Source organism: Eurosta solidaginis, chromosome 5 (assembly GCF_040869045.1).
Source record: "Eurosta solidaginis isolate ZX-2024a chromosome 5, ASM4086904v1, whole genome shotgun sequence".
Classification (NCBI taxonomy): domain Eukaryota; kingdom Metazoa; phylum Arthropoda; class Insecta; order Diptera; family Tephritidae; genus Eurosta; species Eurosta solidaginis.
The window spans coordinates 36484670-36505054 of NC_090323.1; the positions used below are offsets into that span (position 1 = coordinate 36484670).

General features: G+C 41.3%; 2 protein-coding genes across 5 annotated transcripts in view; one reads left to right on the plus strand and one right to left on the minus strand.

The window, feature by feature from the left end:
• Window positions 1–20385, plus strand: part of Trl (Trithorax-like) — a 291079-nt gene that overhangs the window by 75769 nt on the left and 194925 nt on the right. The gene's annotated exons all lie outside the window — the stretch shown is intronic.
• The window catches only part of LOC137253625 (uncharacterized), a 130174-nt gene that overhangs the window by 13406 nt on the left and 96383 nt on the right, over window positions 1–20385 (minus strand). For 2 of the 4 annotated variants that reach the window (XM_067790898.1, XM_067790897.1), the window contains exons 2-3: window positions 1971–2344; window positions 29–1056 (exon numbers count right to left, since the gene is read on the minus strand). In XM_067790898.1, coding sequence (XP_067646999.1) covers window positions 29–1056; window positions 1971–2307 — 1365 coding nt within the window. In that variant the 5' untranslated portion in view covers window positions 2308–2344. Of the gene's footprint in view, window positions 1–28; window positions 1057–1970; window positions 2345–2445; window positions 2559–4344; window positions 4383–20385 lie in introns of those variants that run through there. The other 2 variants (XM_067790900.1, XM_067790899.1) reach the window with 2 other exon arrangements.

Below are 20385 nucleotides of genomic sequence, written 5' to 3' on the forward strand. Positions count from 1 at the left end.
AAACAAACTTTCTATGAAAAAAACTCACCTGCACACTCATCGCCTTGGCCTCGTTAACCAACTTAATTTTAATATCGCTAGCACGCGCTGGCATAATTACTATCTCTTGTGTATCGGCACCACCGCTACAAATTGATGTTGGTCCACCTCCACCGCCGCCGCCAACACTTACAGAATCCCCCAGCTCCCATTGCGATTTCAAATCTATCTCGAACTCACGTCCACATGCAGAATTAACTATACGCGCTACATTAAAATCAGTAGGTGTTCGACCAGGAAATCCTGCTACACCCAACGGACGTCCACTTGATGTCGTTTCCAGCGAATCTGTTTCAAAACTATTGTGACTCGAGGGACCAGCGCTTGCCTTACTCATTAAACCTGATTCTGTACTCGAGATTGCCTCGTCGACATCAACATCGGCCACATCGTCTAAGCAACCACCACCACCACAATCTCCTCTGCCTCCACCACCACCGCCAGCATACTCATTATCGAGCGGACTGCAATGTGCACCACCAGCAGCGCTGCTGCCCACCACATCGACCACTTTGAAAGCTACACAGTAGCGATTATTCATTGCGGCTATAACATTCTCAGCGAGACACAAACGTAATGGCACAAAATTTAAATTAACAAAAAATTTAAAAGGTAAGAAATCGATGTAGGAAAATCGTGGCTGTGTCGTCTCGTGTATACATTGCGTATATTCGTAGAGATAGATGCGCTCTTTGCTACTCACAATTATATTACCAGATGTCTGACAACATTGTATAAGATCGGGTGGATTACGTAAAGGTAGCTCAATAACGTCGATGCTCTCTATGAGTGGGGCTTTGGGTGTGGTCATGGATGCTATTCGTATCGTTATGGGCAGATCGATGAGTTTCGATTCGGGAAATTTCCAGAAATTTGCATAAATACGCACAAACATTTTTGTATCATCCTCCGGGCAAATAGCGGTGTTGCTGCTGCTGCTGGTGCAACTTATCCCTGTTGTGCCAGTTTGTACTGGAGTGCCTAGCGTTTCTTTTTCCAGTGTGACTAGATATTTGCCTGCAGATAAAGTAAAATATATATATTTTACATCATGAAAATTAGGAATATAACATAATTTTATTAGCCCCTGCCTAACCAGCCCTCTCAACCCGGAATTTTCAAGTGCTTCGTCATCGACCCTGGATTCCTATTAGCAAACCTATGTGCAATTCATTGGGTAACGACAGTCAGCTTCGATAGTAGAGTATCTCATATCTCCAGTCCCGAAGAGACTGCGACGACAGAAAGCTCGTTGCTGCATATACATTGCGACTCTCAGCTCTTATTTTGTATCAATCTCCAGCTTTTGTGCACGTTAGTACGCGTTGTTAGCTGCAAAAGTCTTTTTGAAAGCAGAAAGCCAATGAGTTGATTCGAAGCTTCCAGGGGCTAAAGAAATCATTATCGCGGCAGTCGATCTAGTACAAGCAGGGGCTATTACCGGAGTGTAAAAATTCATCTCTGGTATAGCATTGCCTACATCGGTATCACCTTTTTGGATTGTTTTACCGTCCTCCTATCTAGATCCAGCGGAGCTTTATAAAGTTCCGATCCTCCCCGGGCAATGGGTTGGAAAAAAATCCGAGAAGAGATTGTACAAAGGCTCGCCACAAGGTGGTTTTCTGTCTCCTCGACCTTGATTTGTGGTAGTACACGAGCTTCTGGTGGACGTTTAAGCCAGTGACTACTGACTGGTTGCCTGCGCAAATGAAGTGCAAATTTTTTTCAGGGGCAATTTGTAGACACCCTGTACGTAGTTATGCAGAGCTCTCTAGTTACGGTGAATAGGTGGATTTAGTCATAAAGCTTTCCTGTCAAGTCTAGCAAAACAGAAACATCTCTTTTAACATAACCTCAATTTGTGTAACCTCATCTTATCTAACCTCAATTAAGACTTTAATTTATGTACAGTAACACATATTTCAACTCACCTGCTTCACAGTAAATCAAATGCACCACCTCACCCACTGTCGCCAGCGTATATTTTGTGGGTAAACGTTCATCTGCGGCTGCTTGGGCTGCTGCTGCTGCCGCTTCTGTCTCAGCTGCAGCATATTCGCTTGCCGTGGTTATGGCATTCAAATCAATGCCACTCAATTCATTACGTCGCTGCTTACCACCGATATCATAGATTTCGATAAATTGCTCAGCGCTACTCACAGCAATGCGACTAGAATCGATCAATGAGGCGGAGAGTATATCACCATTTAGAGAGTATGTGTGCTGTTTGGCAAAGTTATAGGCTTGAAGAATTTTCACCATTTTCATCAGAGTTTTTGTTGTGAATATGTTTAAAAGTTATGCACTAAAGAGAGAGATAAAAAATAAAATAAAATTTATGCTTTGTTGAAAAAATATTTATACCGGAAAATTCGGTACAAAAAATTAAATTCTTTTTTAACGAACCTGACCCGTGTGCATCTTGCGCAACCAATCAATTAAAACTTACAGCTTGCACTGTCACCTAGCGTACAATACAGCTTGCGCTGCCATCTAGCGTAATGCAGTGCAAATATTCAATCACTTTTAGTTATGGCAATTTTTTAAATCTACATATGTAGGTCCTTCATTCTATTTAAATTTTTTATTTATTTATTTATTTTTTTGGAATATTTGAAGTAAGCGGTCATCCAACGCCCAACAATTAGCGAGTTACTTGATGTCATTATTTCAACCTTTATGTCATAGGGGCGCGTCACATATGAGTTTATGGCTTTACGGGCATACTATAAGTAGATGTATGTACATATAATAGGGTGGTCCCAAAAAATGAAACTATTTATTTTTACACGTTAGCTCTATAATAATTTTTTCGATTTTGTTGATTGATGAGCTAGCAGAAGAGGTGAAAGTCGTCATCAGCATCAATTGACAACTAGCTCAACATATCGTTTATAACACAAATTGGAATGGATAGGAATGTGGTAAAATTAGTGGCATTTGCAGACGAAGTAGTAATCATAGTTTCGGGATCCTTCCCTCAACGTTAACCAAAATCTTACAGGGTGCGCTAAGCAGGATTCACACCTCGGTTGCAGCAAAGTGCCTCAATATCAACGCAAGCAAGACAGAACTAATACTTTTCAGTAACAAATCCAAAATATCTCAACTTCGAATGCTCTCACTAAGTGACACTTAACTCTTTTTATCAACTAGAGTAAAGTACCTTGGCGTCGAAATAGACAACAAGATAAACGGAAAAATCTATATTGATAGAAGAGTAGAGAAAGCATACATTGCATACTGCTCGTGTAAGAGAATAGCCAACAGGTGCTGGGGCCTAAGACCAAAGCTTACACTCCGGTCACAGCAGTGTAGTGGCCAGAACTGGACAAGCACGCAGCATGTGCTGGGTTAACAGGAGCACTTAGATAGAGTTCAACGAAGGCACTAAATGTTATTCTTAATCAGCTGCTATTGCACCTCCACATGCGCCTGATAGCTACTAGTTTACCCATGAGACTTAGGGAGTCTAGAAGCTGGAAAGAAGAGCTTTATGGCCCTAGCGGTATCCTAAGAATGCTCTACAACGTGGCTACGACAACAGAATACCTATCATCCACAATGAACTTTGACAAGAATTTCAAGGGGAGGTTTTCCTCAAGAAAGTATTGGTCAGCCGACAAAGTTTACAAAGAGGGCGTAACCTCACTCTACACTGATGTATCCAAAATGGTCTGCGGTGTTGATGCGGGGATTTTCTCCGAACGGCGAAAAGTCGCAATATCCATCCGTCTTCCAAGCAGAGACACTAGGTATATAGAGCCTGTATTTTGCTGTTAGAGAATCGGGTAAGCGACCTTGATATATGCATAAACTCGCACAGCCAAGCAGCGCTCAAAGCACTAGAATGCCCATATACGTCCTCTAAGGCCGCCGACGTGAAGCAGCATACCTTTGGTCCATCACTTTTCCATCAATATAAATTGATATTGTTTTCAATCTCAAGAAAACGGCGTTACTCTTTTACCCTTCTAAGTAATCCCTATTTCAGCACACTGCTAGATAAAAGGACATTTAATTTTTCGGAAAAACCCTCAATTCGATACCGCAGTACAGTTTTTATTTGCCCGTATTGAGTGTGAGTCTTTTTAGGTTTATAGTCTTATGTTGAATGCGTTACTTGGAGACTTGTTTGTCTTCGAAATTTTTAGACAGTACTCAAAAGGCTTGCGTCTAGGCTCGGAGATCACAGGAAAGCAGCGGAAAAGACACATTAAATACTTGAGTTCGCTCAACTCTATTTTTGACTTATACAAAATTATTTGCATTATTATTATTTATCAATTTTTCTTTTGGGATCACCTTAATGTCCATGTATACCACAAGAAACTGTGTAGCAATTTGTCAGGCAATTGGTACTCAACGCTTCACTGCACAACCGTTATAAAAATTATTTTTAATAATTATATTTAAATAATGCCGTGCGCTTAACTGCCGTCCGTAGCTCTTGAGCTATCCGTTTGACTAACTCTAAGATTGAGACAGTCGCAGGCGTATACCAAAGCATAGTAATAATGAGCTAGTGATACTTGACTTGCATTGTTTATGTTCTTTGCCTTAAAGCCTTGTAGCTAGTGCTGTGCGGTTTTTAGTGATCCGGTTCGGTGGAAGAACTGGTTGATACCTACAGACTTTCTGTTTCCCCTCAACTGGAAGAAGCCCCAAGGACGTGATGGCATAATGCCTGGATTTTGGGACCGGATAACGAACTTCCGTTGCCTCATATGGCGCAAGTGGCCTCCGTTCGGATGTGAATTTAGGCACCTCTTCAGTCGGTTGTTGAATTACACATAGATTGTTGCTCTTTAGTTCATTTTTCATTTGGTTGATCCTTCGGATCTACCATCACTGACTTTGATTAGCAGGCGTTTTAAGTCATTAACCTTAACGTCTCCAAAAACTTTGCCGTCACTGTCGCTGGTGCTTTTAACTATCAAGGGCAGGAATGGTTTAGTTTTAGGCCTTATTCTGACCTTACCAAACCCACTTAAATGATATAATTTTTTGATTCCCGTTAGAGAAAAAGAGTCCTCCTACAGCCTCGCATTCTTCCACAGCGATCACCTTAAGCCTGTCCGTGTTGGCGATCTCTCCACATCCATCAGCTCTCCCATTGGGCACTATTTCTGGTGAAATTTCGCAATCTCATGTATTAAACTTCTCTTTACGGGTATTATATTATACTTATGGGCTTGCGGAGCCCTGTGTCTTCGACTTACGCGCTTACAAGCGCCACCAACAACCCGATCATTCTTAATATCTTGTCTAGGCTGATAAGACCCGTTGGAGCGGGGAGATTCTTGATTTAGATTCATCCAAAACGGACATACATTCTCCAGGTCATGAAGGAGGGCCGGTCATAGTCGACCTGATCTTTTGGGAACACTTCTCAGCTCCCAATTTCACTATTAATTATTTTAGCTTTTCCATAGATACTTACGCATATCAGGGAATGTAGGTTACCTAGGGCATAGCCCAGCAAACCTAATTAGGTCCAGAAATCGTTACGTACCTGAAGCCAACGTAATAAAAGAAAGTGTCATTCATTCCATGAGCGCTTTACGGAGAATACTTGGAGTTAAAGGTTTAATCGAGTTATGATCTCTCGATAAGCTATAGTGAGTGAAATCAGGATACCTCTCGCAGGCTGTGACACTCACATCTGGTCGTTCTTGGACTCATGAATAGCCTCTGATTCCAAAGTATCTTGAACAATCAACCATTGCATATATAGTTCGATTCCTTAGTGCTTTGGATAATCTTTTCGGTTCCCCTAATTTTCTATTTTCGATGGACTCGGCTCTTTTAAGTACCCGATTCTAACTCCTCGGTTATATACATCACTACCTTACATTGAACGGCAGCCAACAATAAAAATAGAACAAGCAGTACTGAATTAAATGAATGACATCAATTGAGCTGAAGTATGGGACCGGTGGACGCTTAAGCGCTTCAATGAGAATTTTTTATAAAACAAAAACACATAACTGGTCAAGTGGTCTCTAACCATCCACTCTTAGTCTATATTTGATTTTATTCTTCATATGAAGAGTTGTAGAAATGTAAATAATAATGTTGCTATTTGTTCGAGGTGGTAAGGTCTTCTTAAACCATTGCTTGCTTTCTCTGCCTTTGTCAATTTGCAAATTGTCATATGTATTTGTTCATCATTAAGAAACTATTAATTGCTTCATGTATAGGGTGAGGCATTATGAGCGCGCTTTTTGTTTTGGATTTGGGGTTCTGGATGGCCTTGAATGTTCAAATAGAAAATTAGGTTTATTTGTATAGGAGGTCGCCAAATCTAAAAGCGAGATATTTGGCAGTCCCAATCCTTCGTGAAGACTACGATGATGAAAATCTAACTGAATGCTAACAAATTTCAAGTTATGTAAAGGTTGTTTGTTCTCAAGGCCTAAACTTATGACGCAACTTTATTTAGGGTTGAAAGCGATTTGAGCTGATTAGCACTAACCTCATGAGCTCAAGTTAGTGGTCTCGGTAGAAGCTTTCTATTTTAAAAATATTCCATACTCCTCATTTCCTCCTCAACTCTATTTGGAAGCACTTATAAAATCTAATTATTTTACTACGATTGAGAGCCGCACTTTCAGTTTTTGCATATTGTGTGATTCTTAGGATGTGCGCAATACCAGCAAATGCCAAGAGCTACATTTCTGATGAGATGGTTATCATAATTGCTCTAAATGCCCAGGCAAGCGCTTCCCATTTACGGCATTTTTCCCGTATCCTTCAGCGATATTCTCCTCGAGAAAGAAATAATGGCCGTTTTACTCGTGTTGGTGTTAATTCCACTTCGGCACACCTATACTTCGTCAATCTTACTGGCCATCGTATTAAATGACACAGGATGTCCTAAAACTTGATTCTTGAAATAGTTATAGTATTGTCCACAGGGGGTATGGGGTTGCATCTGTCGACTTAGTATATGTGCGGTAGGTAGGCTAATGGGGACTCGCGCACTACAGCGTGTTCAATCTGATGCCTTTACCAATAATTTTCTCAACTTCTTTCAAAACGAAGTATTTTAAACAATGATCTGTGGTAATAGAAGCCATTTTCTATTTTTGGTGTGAGAAAGCATTGGCTCTCCTCTGCACCCCTCGGATATAGGCGAGCTAGAGATATAGTGGATCTCCTCTTACTACAGAAATGCTGGATAGATACCATCCAGTCCTGCGACTCGCATTAGGTATCTAACCGCAATTTCAATAAAGAGGCTCTCAATGTGACGCCAATAAGAAGTTTTCGGTGTTACTGTCTAGATCCCGAGCACCGTCAGGTGTGCGGACGTATCTGTGAACGGGGCTAATAGTTGAGTGTGTACTTGTTCTTCCTAGGTACTGAAATATGTGCTTTACTTATGGAATAATTTCTCCTTGCGCCGAAGCTAGGCCTGCTGCATCAGAAATGAATGGCGTTTGTTTTATCGGCCTATTGACAAAAACAATTGTTAATAAACCAAGAGCACTTGGGAAATGTCAAACAAAGTAATTGACAATAAACAAATCCAACATTATCAGTGTCTTGCAACAGATGGCGCAACGCTGAATAAATATATTTGGTAAGAAGGAATAGAAGGAGCAATTTATCAGTCAAACAAACTACCGCTGTATAGCTAAATGGTTAGCTACACCCTTCGAAATGGATCTATCTGCGCAGCTATGGCAGGTTGTCTGAAAAATTGTCTACTTACTATTCCAAAAACAAAATACAATTTTTCAATTACAGAAAAATTCAAAACAAAAAAAAACAATCATTACAAAAAATAATTGTTCTGGCCTTGAGCTCGTTTCGAACCTTGCATCCTTTATCAATAGGCCGATAAAACAAAAACAATTTTTTATTTTATTTCATTTAAATTTATCTTATTTAATTTCATTTTATTTATTTTAATTTCTTTCTTTTCATTTCATTTAGTTTTTTATGGAAATTTATTTTATTATTTTATTTTAATTTGTTTTATTTTATACTAATTTATAGTATTTCAATATATGTATTTTATTTTATTTTATTTTATTTAACTGTAATTTACTTTATTATTTCTCGTTTTATTTTTTTAATTTGTTTATTCTTTAAACTAATTTCATTTCTTTTGCTTTCTATCACTTTATTTTCTTTATTTTTTTATATTTATTTAATTTAATTTTATTTATTTTTTTCCCCATTTAATTTAATTTTCCTTTCTTTTTATACTCAGTTGAGCAGAGCTCACAGAGTATATTAACTTTGTTCGCCTAACGGTAATCCGTAACGGCATAAACTAATCGAGATAGATATAGACTTCTATATATCAAAATGACCTGGGTGAAAAAAGAAATTCATTTAGCCATGTCCGTCCGTCGTAAACACGATAACTTGAGTAAATTTTGAGGTATCTTGATGAAATTTGGTATGTAGGTTCCTGGGCGCTCATCTCAGATCGCTATTTAGAACGAAATCGGACTACAACCACGCCCACTTTTTCGATATCGAAAATTTCGAAAAACCGAAAAAGTGCTATAATTCATTACCAAAGACGGATAAAGCGATGAAACTTGGTAGGTGAGTTGAACTTAGAATAGAAAATTTGTAAAATTTTGGACAATAGGCGTGGCACCGCCCACCTTTAAAAGAATGTAATTTAAAAGTTTTGCAAGCTATAATTTGGCAGTCGTTGAAGATATCATGATGAAATTTGGCAAGAACGTTACTCCTATTACTATATGTATGCTTAATAAAAATTAGCAAAATCGGAGAACGACCACGCCCATTTAAAAAAAAAAAATTGTTTAAGTCAAATTTTAACAAAAAATTTAATATCTTTACAGTATAAAAGTAAATTATGTCAACATTCGACTCCAGTAATGATATGGTGCAACAAAATACAAAGATAAAAGAAAATTTCAAAATGGGCGTAACTCCGCCCTTTTTCATTTAATTCGTCTAGAATACTTTTAATGCCATAAGTCGAACAAAAATTTACCAATCCTTGTGAAATTTGGTAGGGACATAGATTCTATGACGATAACTGTTTTTTGTGAAAATGGGCGAAATCGGTTGAAGCCACGCCCAGTTTTTATACACAGTCGACCGTCTGTCTTTCCGCTCGGCCGTTAACACGATAACTTGCGCAAAAAACGATATATCTTAACTATACTTAGTTCACGTACTTATCTGAAGTCACTTTATCTTGGTATAAAATATGGCCGAAATCCGACTATGACCACGCCCACTTTTCCGATATCGAAAATTACGAAAAATGAAAAAAATGCCATAATTCTGCACCAAATATGAAAAAAGAGATGAAACATGGTAATTGGATTGGTTTATTGACGCAAAATATAACTTTAGAATAAACTTTGTAAAATGGGTGTGACGCCTACCATATTAAGTAGAAGAAAATGAAAAAGGTCTGCAGGGCGAAATCAAAAGCCCTTGGAATCTTGGCAGGAATACTGTTCGTGGTATGACATATATAAATAAATTAGCGGTACCCGACAGAAGATGTTCTGGGTCACCCTGGTCCACATTTTGGTTGATATCTCGAAAACGCCTTCACATATACAACTAAGGGCTACTCCCTTTTAAAACCCTCATTAATACTTTTAACTTGATACCCATATCGTACAAACACATTCTAGAGTCACCCCTGGTCCACCCTTATTGCGATATCTCGAAAAGGCGTCCACCTATAGAACTAAGGACCACTACGTTTTAAATAATCATTAACAACTTTCATTTGATACACATGTCATACAAACACATTCCAGGGTTACCCTAGCTTCATTTTGCTAAAAAGTGATTTTCCCATATTTTGTCTACAAAGCTCTCAGCTGAGTATGTAATGTTCGGTTACACCCGAACTTAGCCTTCCTTGCTTGTTTTAATTTAATTTATTCTATTTTAATATATTTTATTTTATGTCAGCGACAAATCAATTTATCTTCTGCTGAGCTATTGTATTATAAAAATTTAATAAAAAGTCACCCACCCTAACATTAACTTATGAATTGCTGAAATACAATATACCAAAGCAAAACAAAAGCACAATTAGGTCAGTAAATAAAAAAATGCCCTTTTATGCGATTAGCTTGGAAACAAAAAACAAATTAATTTTTAACAACAATCAGGTGACACTATGCATTAAACTAATTAAAAAGGCGATTGAAGCAATGCAAGAGAAAAAGGCAGTATTATATACACTCCCTATTATCATATGTGGGCTATGGTCGCCGTAAGTTAAAAAAAAGATATGCAAAGTATAAAACTATTAATAGCTGAGCAAAAAAAGGTGTAGATACGAAAAGCAAATGCCTTATAAAGGGCGATGGAGAGAAAGCGTGTGAGAAATTATCATTTAGCACGCGCTGCCCTAAAAAATTATCATTAAAGGTATGCGATTGTGTGGAAGGATTGGATATGTTTGTTGATGTTTTCATGTATGAATGGAAAATTCTAAATAATCCTATTTTGATACGCACAAAATAAGACTGACCTTAATCAATTTTCATTTTCATTTCATTTACGTCATGCAGCCGACATCTGTATATAAATAGGCAAGTTGAAAATATTGAGCCCCTTTTACAGCCAAACTATAATTCTAAGCAGTGCAGATTATTAAAAGATTCAAAAAAAGTTTATTATTGAATTTAAAAAGACACTGCTACCAATGTCAGACACGTATTTAAACTATGAGAATGTTTACACTCACACTTAGGGCGTTGAGAAAACCAGCAGCCCTCAGGCAAATGGCTTTTATTTTGTCCCATTTGTTCGAAATTATTTTAGAAGCTAACGTCGTTGGTATGTTTGTAAATAAAGATACGACGTCAAAAGACACTAAAATATCTTCGTCACATACACATATTTCAGACAACCTATCTTTGAGGTTAAAAGAGTTTTTAATATTATATTTATCCGAAATTAATGTCTTTAGAATCTCTCCAATGTATTTGGATAATTTGTAACAGGGGGCCATGAATGAGCACATAATAGGACGCAACGGAACTTCTGGCTTATGAATTTTTGGCAACCCGTAAATTCTCGGTGCTGCTGCCGCTGAACATGTAAGTTGTTGCTTTTCCTTGATGTTTATGTGTTTATTTTTATACAGATCATCTACTATTTTGTTGTTTTTCTTTTGGAGAGTCTTTGTCGGGTCGTTTCTTGCTTTTCTGTATGTGTTTTTGTCTTCAATAAGTTGTTTCATTTTATCTATGTACTCACTTTTATACATTGCCACAGTTTTGTTACCTTTGTCCGCGTCAGTTATAATTATTTTGTTTTTGTATACTTTGGTAAAAGATTTTGCTTGGTACATACATTCCAAAGTTGACAGAAAATATTCATCACAATATAGCAACAACACAACACACAACCCTTGCTTACAAATCAAACCACACCGTCTCTACAATATATACAAAAACAAAACATCCTATACAGCCTCAACAACAAAACAACGTTATATACGAGATAAAATGCAAAGGAAGAGAACATGAAAAATGCGATCAAATATATATTGGCACAACAAAGCGAGCCTTAGCTGTTAGACTGGGAGAACATGAAGCTGACATAAAAAAACAAAAGACCAGCACAGCGTTATCACAGCATATGTTGACAAGTGGTCATACAGCTGATTTTAAAAATGCGAAAATTATAGACAAAGAAAAGAGAATAACAACAAGATACACATTGGAAAGCCTGAGAATAATGGAAAGACGGGAAAAGACAATGAACAAACGCGAGGATACAGAAAACATTGCTGCCGCCTACATAGCATGTTTACAAATATAAAAATAAGAATATTTAGTATTGACAAGACTACCATGATGGTTAGATGGTACTGATCATAGTTTATTCATGTATGTATATGTTTAAGTGACTAATGCTTTTGTTGTTTTATGTTCATGTTTTCGATACGAAATCCAATAGTGTAAGTGTTTCTTGTTAAAAATTTTTACTCATTTAACTATCTTGTAATTTTAACTTTTGTTTGTGGCAGGGATTTTTTAAAATAAATGCCCCCTGAAGATGCTAACAAAGATTAGCGAAACGTTGGGATAATAGTGGAATAATTTAGTTTTATTTGCACGCTGGACTTAGATCAGAAAAGCCTGTTATTGATAAATTTTATTTTATAATGTGTAAAAATTATTAAAAAGTAATTGCTTGAAGGGGTCGTGGGACCCCCACTCCTCTTTCCATGTTCGAAAAAAATTTCGCAAGTAGACTTACTGTCTGTGTTCCAAATTTCATCAAAATCCGTGAAGCCGTTCTGGCGTGATTCAGTCACATATACGAAAAAATACAATAATTAAATTATAACTGTTCCTAGGGGGCGGGGACCTCCCCCCTTTTCAAAAAAATATATCTAGTAGATCCTTCTAAACTATTGGCTATTTGTGTGCCAAATTTCATCCAAATCCGTCCAGCGGTTCTTGCGTGATTGAGTCGCAAACACAAACGTCTGGACAAACATACAAACCTAGAAACATACAAACATCCAAACTTTCCCATTTATAATATATACTAGCCTTTACCCGCGGCCCCGTCCGCAAAGAGAAATTTAAATATATGGGCTATTCGCGTTAGCCTGCATATTATCTGTTTAAAATTTTGTTTTCTGTCTAATGCATTTTATTTTTGTAATTGAGTAAAAAAGAACTAAATGAGCTGATAACCTGAAAGGATCCCAAATGATCCCGAAATTATCCAGAAAAAGCTACGAAATGACCCCCACGCTATCGCGGACGGATCCCGAAAACCATCCAGAAATGCCCCGAAAGGGTCTCCAAAAGTTCCCCGAATAGTCCCAAAAAAACCCGAAATGACAGCGACACGATTCTAGACGTATCCAGAGAACCACACAGAAATGATCCCTGAAGGTGTTCCAAAATGATCCCGAAAAGGTTCCGAAATGACCCTGACGGGCTCCCGGGCGGATCTCAAAAACCATCCAGAAAATATCCAGGAAGGGTCCCTAAATTATCCCGACATACTCCAGAAAAAGTTCCGAAATGGCTCCGAGGGGATCCACGACGGATCGCGAAAACCATACAGAAATGATTCCGGAAGGATCCCAAAATGATCCCGAAATAGTCCGGAAATGACCCAGATGGGATCCCGCACAGATCCAGAAATGATCCCGGAAGGGTGCAAAAACTATCCCGGAAAAGTAACAAAAAATCCCGAAATGGCTCCTACGGCATCCCGGACGGATCCAGAAATGATCTCGGAAGGGTACCCAAATGATCCCAAAATGGTCCCGAAATGACCCTGATGGATCCGGCAAACCATTAAAAAATTATGCCGAAAGGGTCCCAAAATGATCCCGAAACAATACAGAAAAAGTCACGAAACGACCCTAGAAGATCCCCAAATGATCCCGTATTAGCCCCGAAAAGGTCACGAAATAACCCCGACGGGATCACGGACAAATCCCGAAAACCATCCAGGATTGATGCCGGAAGGGATCCCAAATGATTCCGAAAAAGTCCCGCATTGATACCGACGGGATCCCGAACGGATACCGAAAATCATCCAGAAGTGATGCCGGAAAGGTCCTCAAATGATCACCTAATAGTCCCGAAATGACCCTTAAGGGGTCATGGACGGATCCCATAAACTATCCAGAAATGATCCCGATATAGTCCCGAAGAAGTCCCGAAATGACCCTGACGGGATCTCGAACGCATCCCTAAATGACCCTGACGGGATCCCGGACAGATCCCGAAATCCATCCAGAAATGATCTTGTGAGGGACCCCAAATGATCCCGAAAGAGTCCGGCAATGATTCCGACGGGATCCTGATCGGATACCGAAAACCATCCAGAAGTGATGCCGGAAAGGTCCTCAAATGATCACCTAATACCAAAATGACCCTGACGGCATCCCGGACTGATCCCGAAATCCATCCAGAAATGATCTTGGGAAGGTCCCAAAATGATCCCGAAATAGTCTCGGAAAAGTTCAGAAATTACCCTGACGGGTTACCGGACGAATCCTGAAAGCCATCTCTAAATGATCCCGAAAAAGTCCCGAAATGACCTTGACGGGACCCCGAAAGGATACCGAAAACTATCCAGAAATGATGCCGGAAAGGTCCTCAAATGATCTCCTAATAGTTCCGAAAAGACCCTGACGGGATCCCGAACGGATCCCGACAACTATCTAGAAATGATGCCGAAAGGGCCCGCAAATGATCCCGTATTAGTCGAGAAAAAGTCCCGAAATGACCCCGACGGGATGCCGGACGAATCCCAAAAACCATCCAGAAATGATGCTGGAAGGGACACCAAATGATCCCGAAAAAGTCCCGCAATTATTCCGACGGGATCCTGAACGGATACCGAAAACCATCCAGAAGTGATGCCGGAAAGGTCCTCAAATGATCACCTAATAGTCCCAAAATGACCCTGACGGCATCCCGGACAGATCCCGAAATACATCCAGAAATGATCTTGGGAGGGTCACAAAATTATCCCGAAATAGTCTCGGAAAAGTCCAGAAATTACCCTGACGGGATCCCTGACGAATCCTGAAAACCAATCTTAAATGATGCCGAAAAAGTCCCGAAATGACCCTGATGGGACCCGGAAAGGATCCCGAAAACTATCCAGAAATGATGCCGGAAAGGTCCTCAAATGATCTCCTAATAGTTCCGAAAAGACCCTGACGGGATCCCGAACGGATCCCGACAACTATCTAGAAATGATGCCGAAAGGGCCCGCAAATGATCCCGTATTAGTCGAGAAAAAGTCCCGAAATGACCCCGACGGGATTCCGGACGAATCCCAAAAACCATCCAGAAATGATGCCGGAAGGGACACCAAATGATCCCGAAAAAGTCCCGCAATTATTCCGACGGGATCCTGAACATATACCGAAAACCCTCCAGAAGTGATGCCGGAAAGGTCCTCAAATGACCACCTAATAGTCCCAAAATGACCCTGACGGCATCCCGGACAAATCCCGAAATCCATCCAGAAATGATCTTGGGAAGGTCCCAAAATGATCCCGAAATAGTCTCGGAAAAGTCCAGAAATTACCCTGACGGGCTCCCGGACGAATCCTGAAAGCCATCCTTAAATGATCCCGAAAAAGCCCCGAAATTACCCTGACGGGATCCCGAAAGAATTCCGAAAACTATCCAGAAATGATGCCGGAAAGGTCCTCAAATGATCCCCTAATAGTCCCGAAATGACCGTGACGGGATCCCGAACGGATCCCGACAACTATCCAGGAATGATGCCGAAAGGGTCCGCAAATGATCCCGTATTAGTCGGGAAAAAGTCCCGAAATGACCCCGACGGGATCCCGGACGAATCCCAAAAACCATCCAGAAATGATGCCGGAAAGGTCCACAAATTATCCCCTAATAGTCCGAAATTACCCTGATGGGATCCCGGAAGGATCCCGAAAACCATCCAGAAATGATGCCGAAAGGGTTCCCAAATGATCCCGTATTAGTCGCGAAAAAGTCCCGAAATGACCCCGACGGCATCCCGGACGGATCCCGAAAACCATCCAGAAATGATGCCGGAAGAGCCCCAAATGATCCCGAAAAGGTCCCCAAATGACCCCCACGAGATCCCGGACGGATACCGAAAACCATCCAGAAATGATGCCGGTAGGTACCCCAAATGATCCCGAAATAGTCCCGAAATGACCCCGTCCGGATCCCGGACGGATCCCGAAAACTATCCAGAAATGATGTCGAAAGGGTCCCCAAATGATCCCGTATTAGTCGAGAAAAAGTCCCGAAATGACCCCGACGGGATCCCGGACGGATCCCGAAAACCATCCAGAAATGATGCCGGAAGAGCCCACAAATGATCCCGAAAAAGTCCCCAAATGTCCCCGACATACTCCAGAAACCATCCAGCAATGATGCCGGAAGAGCCCCAAAATGATCCCGAAAAAGTCCCCAAATGACCCCGACGAGATCCCGACAACCATCCAGAAATGATGCCGGAAGAGCCCCCAAATGATCCCGAAAAAGTCCCCAAATGACGCCGACGAGATCCCGGACGGATCCCGAAAGCCATTTAGAAATGATGCCGGAAGAGCCCCCAAATGATCCCGAAAAAGTCCCCAAATGACCCCGACGAGATCCCGGACGGATCCCGACAACCATCCAGAAATGATGATGACAGAAAATATTCAGAAATGATGCTGGAAGGGACACCAAATGATCCCGAAAAAGTCCCGCAATTATTCCGACGGGATCCTGAACGGATACCGAAAACCATCCAGAAGTGATGCCGGAAAGGTCCTCAAATGATCACCTAATAGTCCCAAAATGACCCTGACGGCATCCCGGACAGATCCCGAAATACATCCAGAAATGATCTTGGGAGGGTCACAAAATTATCCCGAAATAGTCTCGGAAAAGTCCAGAAATTACCCTGACGGGATCCCTGACGAATCCTGAAAACCAATCTTAAATGATGCCGAAAAAGTCCCGAAATGACCCTGATGGGACCCGAACGGATCCCGACAACTATCTAGAAATGATGCCGAAAGGGCCCGCAAATGATCCCGTATTAGTCGAGAAAAAGTCCCGAAATGACCCCGACGGGATTCCGGACGAATCCCAAAAACCATCCAGAAATGATGCCGGAAGGGACACCAAATGATCCCGAAAAAGTCCCGCAATTATTCCGACGGGATCCTGAACGGATACCGAAAACCCTCCAGAAGTGATGCCGGAACGGTCCTCAAATGACCACCTAATAGTCCTAAAATGACCCTGACGGCATCCCGGACAAATCCCGAAATCCATCCAGAAATGATCTTGGGAAGGTCCCAAAATGATCCCGAAATAGTCTCGGAAAAGTCCAGAAATTACCCTGACGGGCTCCCGGACGAATCCTGAAAGCCATCCTTAAATGATCCCGAAAAAGCCCCGAAATTACCCTGACGGTATCCCGAAAGAATTCCGAAAACTATCCAGAAATGATGCCGGAAAGGTCCTCAAATGATCCCCTAATAGTCCCGAAATGACCGTGACGGGATCCCGAACGGATCCCGACAACTATCCAGGAATGATGCCGAAAGGGTCCGCAAATGATCCCGTATTAGTCGGGAAAAAGTCCCGAAATGACCCCGACGGGATCCCGGACGAATCCCAAAAACCATCCAGAAATGATGCCGGAAAGGTCCACAAATTATCCCCTAATAGTCCGAAATTACCCTGATGGGATCCCGGAAGGATCCCGAAAACCATCCAGAAATGATGCCGAAAGGGTTCCCAAATGATCCCGTATTAGTCGCGAAAAAGTCCCGAAATGACCCCGACGGCATCCCGGACGGATCCCGAAAACCATCCAGAAATGATGCCGGAAGAGCCCCAAATGATCCCGAAAAGGTCCCCAAATGACCCCCACGAGATCCCGGACGAATACCGAAAACCATCCAGAAATGATGCCGGTAGGTACCCCAAATGATCCCGAAATAGTCCCGAAATGACCCCGTCCGGATCCCGGACGGATCCCGAAAACTATCCAGAAATGATGTCGAAAGGGTCCCCAAATGATCCCGTATTAGTCGAGAAAAAGTCCCGAAATGACCCCGACGGGATCCCGGACGGATCCCGAAAACCATCCAGAAATGATGCCGGAAGAGCCCACAAATGATCCCGAAAAAGTCCCCAAATGTCCCCGACATACTCCAGAAACCATCCAGCAATGATGCCGGAAGAGCCCCAAAATGATCCCGAAAAAGTCCCCAAATGACCCCGACGAGATCCCGACAACCATCCAGAAATGATGCCGGAAGAGCCCCCAAATGATCCCGAAAAAGTCCCCAAATGACGCCGACGAAATCCCGGACGGATCCCGAAAGCCATTTAGAAATGATGCCGGAAGAGCCCCCAAATGATCCCGAAAAAGTCCCCAAATGACCCCGACGAGATCCCGGACGGATCCCGACAACCATCCAGAAATGATGCCGGAAGAGCCCCCAAATGATCCCGAAAAAGTCCCCAAATGACCCCGACGAGATCCCGGACGGATCCCGAAAACCATCCAGAAATGATGCGGAATGATCCCGTATTAGTCGCGAAAAAGTCCCGAAATGACCCCGACGGGATGCCGGACGAATCCCGAGGACCATCCAGAAATGATGCCTAAAGGGACCCTAAATAACCCCGAAAAAGTCCCGTAATGATCCCGGAAACCATCAAGATTTTATCTCTCGAAGGTACGCAAATGATCCCGAAAGTACCCCGACGGGATCCCGGACGGATCCCGAAAACCATCCAGAAATGATGCCGGAAGGGTCCCCAAATGATCGCGAAATAGTCCCGCAATGATTCCGGAATAGTCCCGAAAATGTCCCAAAATAACCCCGACGGGATCCCGGACGGATCCCGAAAACTATACAGAAATGATCCCGGAAGGGTCCCAAAATGATCCCGAAATAGTCCCGAAAAAGTCCCGAAATTACCCCGGCGTAATCCCGGACCGATCCCGAAAACCATCCAGAAATGATCCCGGAAGGGTCTCGATATGACCCTTACGGGATTACAAATAAGGTGAAGCTAATTATAAAACCATGTTAATAAGGCAGCAGGCGCATTGGAGCGAATAAAAAGTTACATAGAAACATACAGGTAAAGCTAATAAAAGCGTGCTAATAAAAACAATTGATGGAGGGCGGATGGCGGGAGTAGAGGAGAGGACCACTGATAGTTCCTCCAAAATTGTCTAGATCTTGATCTGTATGTACCAGATACCAAAAACTATTGATTTAGGAGAAAATTTATATTGAGTTATAACAATTTATAGATTTTACACCAGAGGGGGTGATAAAGGGGGGCGGGCGGAGGGTGTCACTGCTTACTTTGTAAGCCCTCGACTTATTTGGCCCCTTGAGTATGTGATATTGGAAGGCCAATATACGTAAAGTTATAATGTGTAAAAATTATTAAAACATAATTGCTCGAAGGGGTCGTGGGACCCCCACCCCTCGTTCCATGTTCGAAAACAATTTCGCTAGTAGACTACTGTCTGTGTCCGAAATTTCATCAAAATCCGTGTAGCCATTCTGGCGGGATTCAGTCGCAAAGACGAAAAAATATAATAATTAAATTATAACTGTTCCTAGGGGGCGGAGACCACGCCCCTTTTGAAAAATATATAGCTAGTAGATCCTTCTAGACTATTGGCTATATGTGTGCAAAATTTCAGCCAAATCGGTCCAGCCGTTCTTGCGTGATTGAGTCACAAAGACAAACGTCTGGACAAACATCCAAACATCCAAACTTTGCCATTTATAATATACTAGCCTTTACCCGCGGCCCCGTCCGCAAGGAGAAAATAAAATATATGTGCTATTCACGTTAGCCTGCTTATCAAGTTGTCTGTTTAAAAATTTTTTCTGTCAATGTATTTTATTTTTTAATACAGTAAAAAAAAGAACTAACTGAGCTGATGGGCACGCTTACATGAATAGTACAATACACTTTTTTCGAATTAAAAAAAATACATTTTGTTTCTAAGTTAAATTAATTGATATGACAGGGGTGAAAGAATTACTACTCATAGAACAAAGGAGTGAAACTACAATTAGCTAAAACCAAAAAGAAGTTTTTAAATGAAAGCAGTGTTGCTTTTTCGGGTATTGAGTTGGTTAAAATATTACAAAAATTTTAATTATAGTTGTAATAGTTCGTTACAGGATTCATTTAAAAATATAACGAAAAAGCTGTGATATATTAAAGATAAAACATACCGAATTTTAATTACGAATAATTTGCCGTAAATCCACGGCCATGTGTGCTGAATTACCGGTTTCGAAGAGACCTAAAATGATCCCGGAAGTGTCCCTAAATGACACCAAATAGTCACGAAATGATGCCGACGGGATCCTGGACAAATCTCGAAAACTATCCAGAAATGATGCCGGAACGGTCCCAAAATAATCCCGAAGTAGTCACGAAAAGTCACGAAATGACCCTGACGGGATCCCGGACGGATCCCGAAAACCATCCAGATTTGATTCCTGAACGGTCCGCAAATGATCCCGATATAGTCCGAAAAAGTCCCGAAAAAACTCTGACGGGATCCCGGACAAATCCCGAAAATCGCCCAGAAATTATCCCGGAGGAGTCCCAAAATGATTCCGAAATAGTAGTCACGAAAAAGGACCGAAATGATCCTGACGGGATCCCGAAAACCATCCAGAAATGACTCTGGAGGGATCCCCAAATGATCCCGGAAAAGTCCAAAAACCATCCAGAATTGATCTCTGAAGGTTCCGCAAATGATCCCGAAATAGTCCCGAAAGTCACGAAAAACTCAGACCCATCCCGAAAATCATGAAGAAATTATCCTGGA